Source organism: Piliocolobus tephrosceles, chromosome 7, assembly GCF_002776525.5.
Source record: "Piliocolobus tephrosceles isolate RC106 chromosome 7, ASM277652v3, whole genome shotgun sequence".
Classification (NCBI taxonomy): domain Eukaryota; kingdom Metazoa; phylum Chordata; class Mammalia; order Primates; family Cercopithecidae; genus Piliocolobus; species Piliocolobus tephrosceles.
Genome location: NC_045440.1, coordinates 39,968,769 through 39,982,162, shown reverse-complemented (window position 1 = coordinate 39,982,162; position 13,394 = coordinate 39,968,769). Strand labels below are relative to the sequence as shown.

Sequence of the window (13,394 nt, the reverse complement as noted above, 5' to 3'; positions counted from 1 at the left end):
AAAAAAAAAAAAAAAAAAAAAAAAAAAGAAACATCATTAACTTGGTAAATAATACTAGGGTTTCTATACTTTTTTTAAATTTTAAAATAGAATCTCACTCTGTCGCCCGGGCTGGAGTGCAATGGTGCGATCTCGGCTCACTGCAACCTCTGCCTCCCTGGTTCAAGCGATTCTGCTGCCTCAGTCTCCCTAGTAGCTGGGATTACAGATGCCCGTTACCACACTCAGCTAATTTTTGTATTTTTAGTATTTTGTATTTTCACCATGTTGGTCAGGCTAGTCTCGAACTCCTGACCTCAAGTGATCTGCCCACCTCGGCCTCCCACAGTGCTGGGATTACAGGCATGAGCCACCACACCCGGCCACTTTTAAAATCTCATGTTTTAGGAAAAGATTATTATGAAAGCCGTATAGGCTTATGATAGAAGGCACATAACTACACTGTGGAGGGATAACTCCCTGAAACCTTTTCAGCATTCTAACCGGCCAAGCAGAACAGCAGTGTTCTGTCCGTTACCTCTTAGCCACCAGGTGGCGATCCTTCACCTCCGAGCGCTCAAACCAGACGTGTGGGCAGGCCTTCACCATGGCTCTCTGAATCACACCCATGAGTCCCCCGTGCACTTGACCCACCTAAGCGCAGGCACAGGACCCATTAGTAGTGAAGTCATCCTCACACAAATCTCCCCACTCTAGGAAGCCCCAGATCTCACAAAATAAGCAGTCCAACCTCTCACCTCTAACCCTTGCTGGTCCAACCTCTTACCTCTAACACTTGCTGGCTGGAGGCTGCTCAGTGCCAAGAAACCACTACCAAGACTCCCCAAATCTTAAACTTCTCCTTTTAATCAGTAATACTAGAAATAGGTAATTAAAAACATAACTGAAACCCCTAAGACAAAATACTAAAGTAGTGCAAATCCCTGTGTAAAACTGCCTCTCCCTGGGCAGATTCTCAGATGCTCTGGACACAGTCCTTGCCAGCTCCTCCCTCTCCCCATGCTGGTGTGCCTGACCGCCCTCAGCATCCTCTCCAACCACATTCACCACTCACTCTACCCAGGGTATCTCCTATCACAGTTCCACAGAGCCCCCACAGTGACAGTAAGGTGGTGGCCCACGCATAAAAGTGTTTATGTGAAGGGTCCAGGAGCCTCCTAGACCCTCCTGGCCCTGACCAGTCTAAAGCAGGAAGTCTTGCCTCAAGAATGCACCGGAAAGAGCTCTTACCATGGCATAATAGCCATCGCTGGCCAAGATGATCACATCAATCGGTGAGGTATGATTGGCCACACAGATGCCACCATTTCTTGGTCTGTTTTCCCTGGGTTTAAATGTATGCAAAGCAACCAAAATTAGTGTGAAACAGTTCATGTAAACACACCTCTCACCTCACACGCTTCATCTGCTCTAACTAAAAGCTCAGAAGTGTCTTCCCATTTGGTCAAGTATAGGCGGGTGGTGTTTCCTGCAGTGCCATTTCCCTTCCTATCGATACAAAGCACTCTCACCTGTCGTGGTAGGTGATGATGGCTGTCAGCGCTCGCACGCAGATCCGGTAACACATTAAGTGAACATGTTTACTCATGAATTCCTTAAACCTGCAACAACAGGACAAGGATTCTGGGTTTTATTTTACATACAGGAAGACAGAAAGAGTTGCCGACTTGAACAGTTCAGCAGTCCTTTATGACAGCAAAGTGCTTTTATAGACATGAGCACACACAGGAAAGCCCTGTGATGCATGACCACCTTTATGTTCACACACGAGGAAAGAAAGAGGGGACAGGGAGACTCGCTTACATCCACCCAAATCAGTGGGTAGAGAATTCACAGCCTAGAATGTGACATCAAAAGACCACAGGCGGGCTGAATTCCGTTCCCCCAGTCAACACCCAGTGGCAGGCCCAAGGCCAGAGGCCAACCTCCTCACCCGCCCAGGCAGAAGAAAGGTTTCCAAGCCCCAGAATTTCCTGAAGGGAGCAAAATATTCTTCACAAACAGACAAAACCTCCCTACATTTCATATCATTTTAAAACTATATTGTCTCACCACTTTATCCACACAGTCAAATGCTTAAAACTAAACAACAAGCTGTAAAATCTGTTAACATCTGAGTCTCGGACTTTACATGTTTGTGGCTTCTCCCTTTTGTCTTTAAAATAGGAAGAACGTGAGGGCTAAAGGACAAAAAAAGAACAGTCATAGATCAAAATAAAAAAAAGTAAAGACTTTACTGCTGATGTCATTGTTACCATTGGGTGGTGGTTGTTGTTGTTGTTATTGTTATTATTATTATTATTAGAAACAGAGTCTCACTCTGTGACCCAGGCTGGAGTGCAGTGCTGTGGTGTTGGCTCACTGCAACCTCTGCCCACCGGATTCAAGGATTCTGCCTCAGCTTCCCAAGTAGCTGGGATTACAGGCAGCCGCCACCACACCCGGCTAATTTTTGTATTTTTAGTAGAGACAGGGTTTCGCTATGCTGGCCAGGCTGGTCTCGAACTCCTGACCTCAGGTGATCCGCCCACCTCAGCCTCCCAAAGTGCTGGGATTACAGGCATAAGCCACCACGCCTGGCCACCACTGGGTTATTTAATCCATCTAAGATTCCATGGCTTTGGTTATGTCCAAAGAAGGGGCCTGGCCTTCGATATCTGAGCACCATTCCCAGAACTAACTGCCCTTTAGGTGTGGACTGCCACATTCTACTCACCTCCCATTTGGCAAGTATCCCACCACAGTTGTGCCCACCACCAGAAGGCTAATTCCTGTGAAAGCCAGCGCTATCCTGTAAGAAGAAGAAAAGTTAGAGCACAGCCAGCAAATCCTTGTACCAAGTACAGAACTGAAGGTGTGAAAATCACAGTGGGCATCACAAAAACCACCCCCAAGACCTGCTCACCTGGGATCTGGACCAGAGTTCACCTAGAAATGTGAGCAGGCCTATCAGAACCAGAGATCCTTTTGATTCCAACTGACAGTGAGCCATGGGTCTGGCTCTCAGCCGCCAGCATCTCCTGAGGCCTCAGGCAGCTGGAAGGCTGGAAAACCCTAAGCAGGCTGTTCTGCCGCAGGGCTGCTCCCTGCTGCCCACCCCTTCCCTTTGGCTGAAAACCCCGGTGGAAGCACAGCTTCCCTCTGAAGCAACAGGAAGTGGAGCCTGAAGGATATTAGCATCTGGCAAGTCACACTCAGAGCAGCACATGGTGCAGAGAAGCTGAAAGATCAATACTGCCTCTGTACCTGAGAGGCAAGCTTCAGGAAAGAATGAGCCATGGCCAGGGAGGAGTGGCAGAAAGCACACAACGTGCCCTATCCCTGTGTTTGCTGTGATCTAGACAAGCAAGCCGTCTTTAAGAAATCCAACTACTTCTGTCTGATATGCAGAAAATCCAAGGGCCTCTAAAAGAGAATCACCAGTGTACCCCTCCAAAGAGTCACATGGCCTGGCTAGTGACAGGCAAATTCCCTCCTCCTTTTTAAAACGGCAACACACAGCAGAGCAGGCAGGTGGGCCGTGCACCAAGTGGGGTGGCAGCAGCGAGCCCCACTCCCCACGGGCCCTGCCTCACCTGAGCGGCAGCAGGAAGCAGTACCGAATCAGCACTCCCAACCCCCACAGGACCGTGAGCCGAAGGCTGATGTACTGGAAGTTATAATTGGTTCTGCTCAGCAGGTTCCAGGATTCCAGTTCTTCTGCTGAGAATCTCTTTGTCACCTCATCGTCCATAATGGTCTCCATTCCTTTCCGGCAAAAGTAGAAAATGTCAGAGAGCTCGAACTCTGGAGTGTTGTCCAGAGCCTTACTACTGCCACTTCGACGAATCTCTTTGATCTCTTCTTCCAGTGAAGTGGGATCCTTTGCAATGATTCCTGCAAAAGAGTGTGCCCCTGTCAAGCAGCATGCTCCGGGAGAGCACATGAGACATCCTCAGAGCACACATCCTGCACTAATGCAGGGAAGAGCATGTGTGGCACCAGAAGCACTGGGGAACACTGTTCAAATGGACCTCTCAGGACAAGGACCACACCATCTTACCGTTGGTGTAGGGCTTATAAAGCTGGTGGTTCTTCTCCTTGGCTCCTCGCTCCATTCTCAAGGTAGCCCACTAGGAGGGGAAGGAAGCAAGATACAAGAGCGAGAATGAGATCTGTTTTCAATCAGTGAACACCTCCATTTCTGTTCTGTGAAAGCCTCAGTCCCAGTCACTTAAGACTGTAGCCAAGAAGCACATAGTCTAGAAGGAAACTCAAACCACCTCTCCCCCGAGAAGCCCCTTCCTTGACAGCTGGGACCAAGAGTTAAGTCACCTTAAGCAAAACACTGGGAACTTCAAGAAGCCGGGGTGAGTTCCTCAGGCCTGGTTCCTCACTGCCTACGTCTCTTTGTCTCCGGGCTGTAGGGAGCTCACTTGCTGACAACATAGACCTCACAATTCCTCCTGCACTGCCCCACGGCAGCTACTCAAAACAGCAAAGCCAGACATCCTGTAAACTACTGCCTGCCACCAAATTACTCCAAGAAAGCAGCAATTTTCATTTTCAAGGAGACAAAGAACTTGAGTAATACATATGTTTGGACCGTCCAGTAACAGGAGTAACAGTTTAATGATAGAATCCCAAAACTTAACATTGAAAGGCCTGGGAGTGGCTTAATAGTGTTAAAGGAGAAAAAGAACACTATCAGGAAACTGAAAAAAACCCAAATTCAATTCCCAAGTTTACACTCACTAGCTGTGTTCATTAAGCAACCCATTCCAAGTCTCTGAATCTTGCTCTCTTTATCTGCAAAACAGTATTGATACTACCTCAACCTCCTACTTCATGAGGTCACTTAGGATCAAATGAGATCGTGTATGGGACAAAACTGGGGAAATGCAAAGCACTCTGTCCTCATTATTACTGAAATAACACAGATTCTGGAACAGACCTAGGAAAAAGACGCTTTTCCTAGAACCCCTCTTCATTAAAACCGGTTTCGCTGGTATAAGACAGCTGATATAAGAGGCTGGTTCTCTTCCACTATCAAATGAAAGGTGAAAACGTGGGTGCACTTATCCCCTCTTTGATATGGTATCACTAGAGAGAAAGCTATGTCATGTCCACAGCAAGTCAGAGAAACAGAACAGGCATTTCAAAAGCCTCAAACTTCGGCTTCCACGGTTATGCACGGTGGGCACGAGCCTATCATTCTATGGCACAGGGAGATGTACATGGCCCAGAGCACATGGTGCAGATTCTGCTGGCAAAGCCCAAAGGGTCAGCAAGACTGCACCACGTGGTCCAGCAAAGCCGAATGCTGCACGCGAGTTTAATCAGTGATCTGACCTCATCTGGAAATCTCAAACCCCACAGTCTAGAAAGGAAGGTGGCTCACAAAATCACCACGCAAAGAAAGTTCAAAGGCAGGAAAACTCACATGACTTTCTCTGTTTCAGATATTTGGCCATTGATGTCTTTTGGCTCTAAGCACAGATGAGCTTTCCTTTAAAAATGTTAATACCTAAAATGGAGGAAAGTAAATCTCATCTGGTTTCCTGGAACTAGAGAAGAGGTGAAAAGGGGCAAGAGAGTTCACAAGAATCCTGGCATGCAAAAACACAGGTCACTCAACCAGAATTTAGGGTTCTACATTTTGGCCAGGCTCTATTTTGGCACTGCAAGAATAATCAGAAGTGAACAACTTGCAGCCAGACGCAGTGGGGCTTACGCCTGTAATCTGAACACTTTGGGAGGCCAAGGCAGGAAGATTGGTTGAGCCCAGGAGTTTGAGACCAGCCTGGGCAACATGGCAAAATCGCGTATCTAAAAAATACAAAAAAATTAGCTAGGCACAGTGGTGTGTGCCTGTAGTCCCAGCTACTCCAGAGGCTGAGATGGGAGCCAGGGGAAGTTGAGGCTGCAGTGAGCGGAGATCGCACCACTGCACTCTAGCCTGGGAGACAGAGCGAGACCCTGTCTCCAAAAAAAAGAGACAGAGAGAAACTTGATTCTGTACTGACAATTCTGAGACGCCATGAGACTGCAACGGGTGGAGAATATATGACATCAGACCTCTTACGGATGACAATTTCAGTCTGAGGACTGTTTCAATGTGCAAAATTCAAGATGGCTACAGTCTCTGTCATCACAGGAAAGGGATCTGCTAATTGAGAGTCTACATCTCCTAGTTCTGTGGCAGTTCAGTAATACACATCCCTTTGGCCTCCCACTTTTTAACTTCAGGAACATGACAAAACATGTCTGTGTTTAGGAAAGACTTGTCCAAAGTCACAAGGGCAGGGGAAACGAGGAGAGGGCTGAACAGCCTGTTAAGAAATGGCTGATCAGGTGGCTGGGTGCAGTGGCTCACACCTGTAATCACAGCATTACAGGCAGGAGGATCATTTAAGCCCAGGAGTTTGAGAAATGGCTGATCAATGAACTGGATCCTTCTGGCCTGAAAGAAACCAAAATATTTCATCCCGAAATATACTTCTTTGTCATATTTCAAGACGACTGTTCAGAAGGACTGGAAACGCAAGACAAATGGAGAAGCTGTCTTTTGCAGGAGGAATTTGCATCTGTAGAGGAGACAAAGTGAAGTAAACAACAGATGCCAATGGGCTTTCTCTGAAGCACCTCCCTCCTTGTCCGAATCTAGAAAGAACTGAGAGACACCTTTAAAGGTCTGAAAGAAACACTTAGCATCTACACTCTTGAAGGGCTGCTATCTGTGAGGTTTCATCTACACAAGACCACCTGTGCCAGCCAGGCCTCCTTTTCTCTCCCTCTTGTTACCTATTGCCACCTGATTTACCGTCATAGCCTGTTTTTTGGCCATGCTCGGAGCCCCCACTGCTTCTGTAACCTCAAATGCTACAAAATCATCAACCATCTGGCTATTTCTTTGAGATCTTTGTAAAACTCCTGTGCACATTAATAAATCTGTATGTCTTTTCTTTTATTAATCTGCTTTTGAGAGTTGATTTTTCAGTGAATCTTCAGAGGGCAAAGGGGATGCTTTCCCTTGGCCCCTACAAACCCTACTGGACCAAATCAAAGGGCCTCTGGGAAAACACTGCTTCTCTGCACTATATTCACACAGTACACTCCTGACACCAGATGTGTGAGGAATGCCACCCCCAAACCCAAACCGAGCAAATCTTCAGCAGGCACCAGCTGGGTGTCCTCTAATTCAATTCAATTCTGAGGCTATCGACCTGGAGTTGGTATCAGATTCCACAAGTTATGAGAGTCAGTCTCGTATGACTACCCCTACTTCAGATGCTAGTTGAAAGTCTCATGTGACCCATACTTCTGACTGACCAGCTATAAATCAGGGTTCCCACAACCCCTCTTCAGGTTCAATTTGCTGGAGTGACTCCCAAGACTCAAGGTAATGGTTTACTTCCATGTATGGCTTTATGATAAAGGACACACAGCTCAGGAAGCACCAGATGGAAGAGATGCATACTGCAAGATATGGCAAGCCCTTGCCATTTCTCTCAAGAGGATGCTCTCACCCAGCTGTCTCCCGGTTCATGCCCTGTTCTCTGCACTCCCTTATTCCCTATTGAATTGCTTCCCTCTTGCCTCCCTCCGATCCACCTGAACACATGCTGCCAGAGTCCAGTCACGCCACTTTCTTGTTCAAAAACCTTCAATGGGCCGGGCGTAGCAGATCACGCCTGTAATCCCAGAACTTTGGGAGGCTGAGGCAGGTGGATCACTTGAGGTCAGGAGTTTGAGACCAGCCTGGTCAACATGGCAAAACCCCATCTCTACTAAAACTACAAAAATAGTCAGGTGTGGGGGCACAGGCCTGTAACCCTAGCTACTCAGGGGGCTGAGGCAGGAGAATCACTTGAACCCAGGAGGCGGAGATTGCAGTGAGCCGAGATTGCACCACTGCACTCCAGCCTGGGCAACAGAGGGAGACTCTGTCTCCAAAAAAAAAAACCTTCACTGACTTCAATGACTTCCCAATGTCTGAAGTTCAGTATTATAACCCACCTTATTCCCTCCATGTGCCCAGTGTTTTTGCTCTACTAAACTATGTGCCATCTCTGAACAAGACTTACCTTTTTGCTTTTATCAACTGTGCTTCTAGAATGCTCTATCCTTTTCCCTTTTAGGATCCAGTTCAAATGTCAAATCTAAGAAACGCTACCTACTCAATTCCTGCAATCAGAATTCACCTCTGCCTGCATACTTCAACTGGTATCCCATTCTGAATTAGTTATATATGCATATATTTGTCTTTCCTACTAGACTACACACACCTCAAGAGGCAGCAGCCAGAACTTACCCCTTTGTGCATTTCAGCACAGTCTGAGAGAGTGCCTTCCACTTAGTAGGCAGTCACTGATTTAATTTATCAACTCCCAATATTTTTCTCCATCAAGGTCTCCTTATGGAAAAGTAGAACCAAAATGACAAAACCTGGAACTATTTCCTATCATCTTCCCCCCAATTCCTGTCTCCTTCAGTTTGTCCTTTAACCTACTCAAGGCTATGTTAAAATCACACTCCTCATCAGGGTAAGTAGGATGACCTCTTTCACTACAACCATGTAAAAAGGAGTATTAATACTCCCACTCTCTGGACAAAGAAACACCGGACAGTTCAATGCCTTTTCAGAGCCAGTAATGGAAGCCCTGGGATTCAAGGTAACACCTGCCTGACCCAGCATGAATGCCCATCGCACTAGTCTCTTCAGCTTCTCCTTCTTCACCACTAGTTTCTTCAGCTTCTTCACCACCAGCCTCTTCAGCTTCTCCACAACTGCCACTGGTTTCTATGACTCTCCACCAGCAAGTTCCATCTTGGAGTTTAACACAGATCACATTACAGCTGTCTCATCTTCTCTAACGTGACCTGATCAACTCCTTTCACATCATTTATTCTCATCTTTCTCCTTTACATCCAGGCTTTCTCTTTTCCCCTCTTCCAGGTCATTTTCAACTCAGCTGAGAGCCTACTCCTGGGAATTCTGCTCTTAGTGATACCATCACCACTGTGGAGAGGGTTCATGTGAAGCACAAACATTAAGCAAACAGACTAAAACCCTTCCAGTCACATGCTGCTCTCTGCACACAAAGATCTCCTGTGACTCAGCATGAACAGGACCTGCACTGAGTTAGGGCTTCCAGGAAAGGGAATAGAAACGACATTGATCCACCCATATCCTCTCCATATTCCTCATCACTTGGCAGGTACACAAATATTTTCTCCTAGTTCCTTTATATAGGGAGAACTAGTCATGGGAAAGCAGCTGTAAGCCAGGGCTTGCTTAGGTCTGCCGAAAGCACAGGTATATGTACCGCATGAACTATTAGGTATCCAGTTTTAGTGATCTTTATGAAGAATGCAGACTGTGGTTGCCAGGGGCTGGCGGAGGGAGGAATGGGGAGTGAATGCTTAATGAGTGTGGGGTTTCCTTTGGACTGATGAAAATGTTGTGAACTGGACAGAAAACAATGTGAATATAGTAAACGCTACTGAACTGTTCACTCTAAAATTATTAACTTTATGTTGTCAATTTCCCCTTGGTTTTCTTAAATGTGAAAAAAACCCCATATGCTTATAGACATACTAAGTACCAAAAAAGATAAAACCCAAGATTCAATGACAAACATAAAAATATTTCCCACTATAATGTAACATTTCATATAGCTCACTTAATCTGAATCGTTTTCTTCATTGATAAAAATGCAGATAAATAAAATGCAGGTTGATAAAACACCCCGTCTACCACAGAATTAGAAGGAACCAAAGAAAAATGATAAAAGTTACTCTCAAAATCAGAAGATACAATATGGGCCAGGAACGGTGGCGCAGGCCTGTAATCCCAGCACTTTGGGAGGCTGAGGTGGGCAGATCACTTGAGGGGTCAGGAGTTTGAGACCAGCATGGCCAATGTGGTGAAACCCTGTCTCTACTAAAAACACAAAAAAATTAGCCAGGTGTGGTGGCGTGTGCCTGTAGTCCCAGCTACTCAGGAGGCTGAGGCAGGTGAATTGTTTGAACCTGGGAGGCAGAAGTTGCAGTGAGCCGTGATTGCGCCACTGCATTCTGGCCCGGGTGACAGAGTGAGACTCTGTCTCAAAACAAAAAAAAAGAAAAAAAAAAAAAAAAAGATACAATATGAACAAACAATGCTGTATTATTTTTACTACTATAAGTGCACTTCTCAAATTATACATGAATCCCTAAAGATTCGGTGACTACTAAAAACAGACATTACAATTAAATCACCAAATCTGTGCAGAAGTATTTAAGTCTTATGGGAGAGATCAACTTCCAAAAAACATCACTTCTCACCCATTTCCTTACAATATGACCAGTTTGGTATAATTCAACCGTCAGGTAAGTTCTGACATATGTTCAGAAATGTATCCTTCGCCTTTAAAGAAAATGAAACAATTCCAATGCTCTTTTCTGTCCATTCTTTTAGTCTGAAATGCAAGGACCTACTTAGAATAAATGACTGGAAGAGAAGAGGCTTTCCCATGCTTCTCAAGTGAGGGAATATGCCTGCAGCAGCTTTGAGCTATGGCATCAGTTATGTAAGAAGAGACAGAAACTGGCAGCGCTTTTCTTTAATTCTAAGCCCCATTCTCTTTGAAATAAACAGGTGACATGTGGAGTCATGGTATAGGTCCCTCAGCTCAGCATAAATCAAACATACAAGTGCCTTTCAAAAGTACACGTTTAGTTATTCTTCTTACTCAAAAAGCCACTTCCCATTCTCCCAACTTTCTCCCTGTCTAATAAAGAGATAACAATAGGCCTGTAAGAATAACTCTTTTTGCTAAATGCACTTCTACCCTCCTCTGTGAAGCAACCTTTTGTAACAGCACAACTTACCGCAAAGATTTTTAACAGAGTTTTCATGTAGAGTTTGCGGATACCAAAGGAGACTCCAAAAATGGCTGGCACTATGATGAAAACGAGGAGGAGGGTGAAGAGGACAGTCAGGGAGATGCCCAGAAGGTTGACAATCAGGCTATCAAAAGGCAGCAACAGGAACATGGTGGAAGATCCAGGCCAGGCCAGCACCTGCCTCCCCAAGAACAAACTGTAGCCTTCAGATGGTCCTTCCCGACAGCACCAGCCAGGGAAAGGAAGCAAGTTCCCGAAGAACAGCAAACCCCATTCCAAAGTCCACACCCCTCAACCACCTGAATAGAAGGCCTGGGAAGAGAAGGACAGGAAAACACGGCCACAGGAGGCAGCTGCAAACGCCAGGTCTCCCCAGAATGGATGGACTCTAAAGATGAATGAAGCTCGATAGGTCTTCAGTAAAAACATCCGAGTCCAGATGGAATTTCTGTGCAAGCGAGCAGTGAGGGCAGGGGCTCTGCTCTGCTGTCCTGATGCTGCTTCCAGAGGTTTTACGTGGTTTTCCTGCCCAAGAGCATTCAACAGATAAATCTGTCCCTGTCACTTGCCAGTAGTACCAAGAAGAGTTCAACTTGGTGCCAGAAAAATCCTGATAACTTCTGTGGAGGGGTAATCACTGGCACTTTACACAGAAGGCTTCTGAATTTGAATATGTGGAAATTAAATAATTGTTTTACTTAAAATTCCTTCATAAGCTGAAAACCATGTTCATTGTAGAGACTTCATTATCTGGCCCCATCCTCCTCTGGTGAGGCTCCTGGCGCTCACAGCTTCCAGGACCCTCCTACCTGGAGAGCTACAGTCTTTGCCAGCAGGAAAGAGATGCTGGCACACAATGTCTCATAACGCAAGTGCTGAGTGTAACTCCAGACGCATCTGGCATTGGTTTCCTCTGGACACTCTTCTCCCTAAGGCTCCCTTTCTTAGCGGTGACCTGGGTTCTTGGCAAATAGCTGCTTACATGCTGCCAAAGCTGGGGGGAGGGAAACAGAAACACTGTTAGTCACACAAATCAAGAGGAGAAATGTCAATATGCTGGGGACCAGGGGGACTGTTTCAGGGTAAGCCAAAACTATCAGTGTGGTCAATGCCCACTTTTCAAGTCATCCAGGTCAAAGAGACCGGGCAGAGCCAACAGGTGGCAGACATCAATGTGGGAGGGAAACATAGAGGTTTCAGTTTTCAACCCAAATGATACGACCTGTGGTCAAACTTTCTGAATAGAAAATACGTGTATACAAGACACATCTGAAAGATAAAAAGCATGTGCTATGGAAAGTACATCTCCTTACTACCTGTCCCCCAGGTATTCAGAGTGGTTCTGCACAGATGCTGCCAAAGGTTGTAACCACCTTTGTATTCTTCCCAAGACATTCTGTGCTTAAACAAGGAAATCACAATGGTTCTCCGTCACCACTGGCCCCCAGGCTGGGCAACAACCACATATTATTCTTCACCTTCCTTTTTGTTTTTGTTTTTAGCTTAACACATCTCAGAAGAATGTCCCATCAATACATATAGAGTTCCCTCACTCTGCAGGTGCACAGTTTTCAACTTAAGAATGTGCCACAACTTAGTTCACCAGTCTCTTAAGGTTAAACACTGATATTTCTACCTTTTTTTTTTTTGTATAAATAATGTTGTAAGGAATAACCAGGTACATGCATGACTTAGTACACAAAATGTGCTTAAAAAATATATTTTTGGGGTAAATTCCTAGAAATGGAATTGCAGAGGAAAAGAAAATACACATTTTTAAATTTGCAAGATCTTGTCATATTTTCCACATAGAGATGAATCTCCTCCAGCCTCTCCCCACACTGGTCACTCATTGTGAAATTCCACTATTTCAAATATCTCACAAAAGTATTCCAATTTTATATCACATATTCCAAATCCCTGAACTTGGGAGTATCCTATCAACTCTCTCTGGCAAACATTTTGGCTTCACACCAATCACCTTCAGGCTGTTCTCAACACTTAGAAGTTCAAGAAACTGAACAAATTAACAAGTACTGACTTCGCCTTAAAATCTGTGCAATGTTTTAAGGCAGGAGACCACCCCTCATATTGTCTTATGCCCAATTTCTGCCTCCAAAGAAAGAAGTATAAAATCTAAAAGGCAGAAATGGAATCCACAGGCAGACAGCCCAGCACCATGCCCCGGGCCTGGTAGTTAAACACCAGTCCCTGACCTAACCTGCTTGTGTTATCTATAGATTCCAGACATTGTATGGAAAAGCATCGAGAAAATCCCTGTCCTGTTCCATACTGATTACCGGTGCATGCAGCCCCCAGTCAGTACCCCGTTTGCCCAATCGATCACGACCCTCTCACGCAGACCCCTTTAGAGCTGTAAGCCCTTAAAAGGGACAGGAATTGCTTACTCCAGGAGCTCAGTTTTTGGAGACGTGACTCCGCTAATGCTCCCAGCTGAATAAAGCCCTTTCCTTCTACAACTTGGTGTCTGAGGGGTTCTTGTCTGTAGCTAGTACTGCTACATT

General features: G+C 45.6%; 1 protein-coding gene across 1 annotated transcript in view; it reads right to left on the bottom strand.

The window, feature by feature from the left end:
- GPAT4 (glycerol-3-phosphate acyltransferase 4) overlaps positions 1-13,394 on the bottom strand; it is a 44,268-nt gene that overhangs the window by 12,218 nt on the left and 18,656 nt on the right. The window contains exons 2-8 of the mRNA XM_023214485.3: positions 10,855-11,863; positions 4,043-4,112; positions 3,576-3,876; positions 2,717-2,791; positions 1,512-1,601; positions 1,231-1,324; positions 518-633 (exon numbers count right to left, since the gene is read on the bottom strand). Coding sequence (XP_023070253.1) covers positions 518-633; positions 1,231-1,324; positions 1,512-1,601; positions 2,717-2,791; positions 3,576-3,876; positions 4,043-4,112; positions 10,855-11,019 — 911 coding nt within the window. The 5' untranslated portion in view covers positions 11,020-11,863. The remainder of the gene's footprint in view (positions 1-517; positions 634-1,230; positions 1,325-1,511; positions 1,602-2,716; positions 2,792-3,575; positions 3,877-4,042; positions 4,113-10,854; positions 11,864-13,394) is intronic.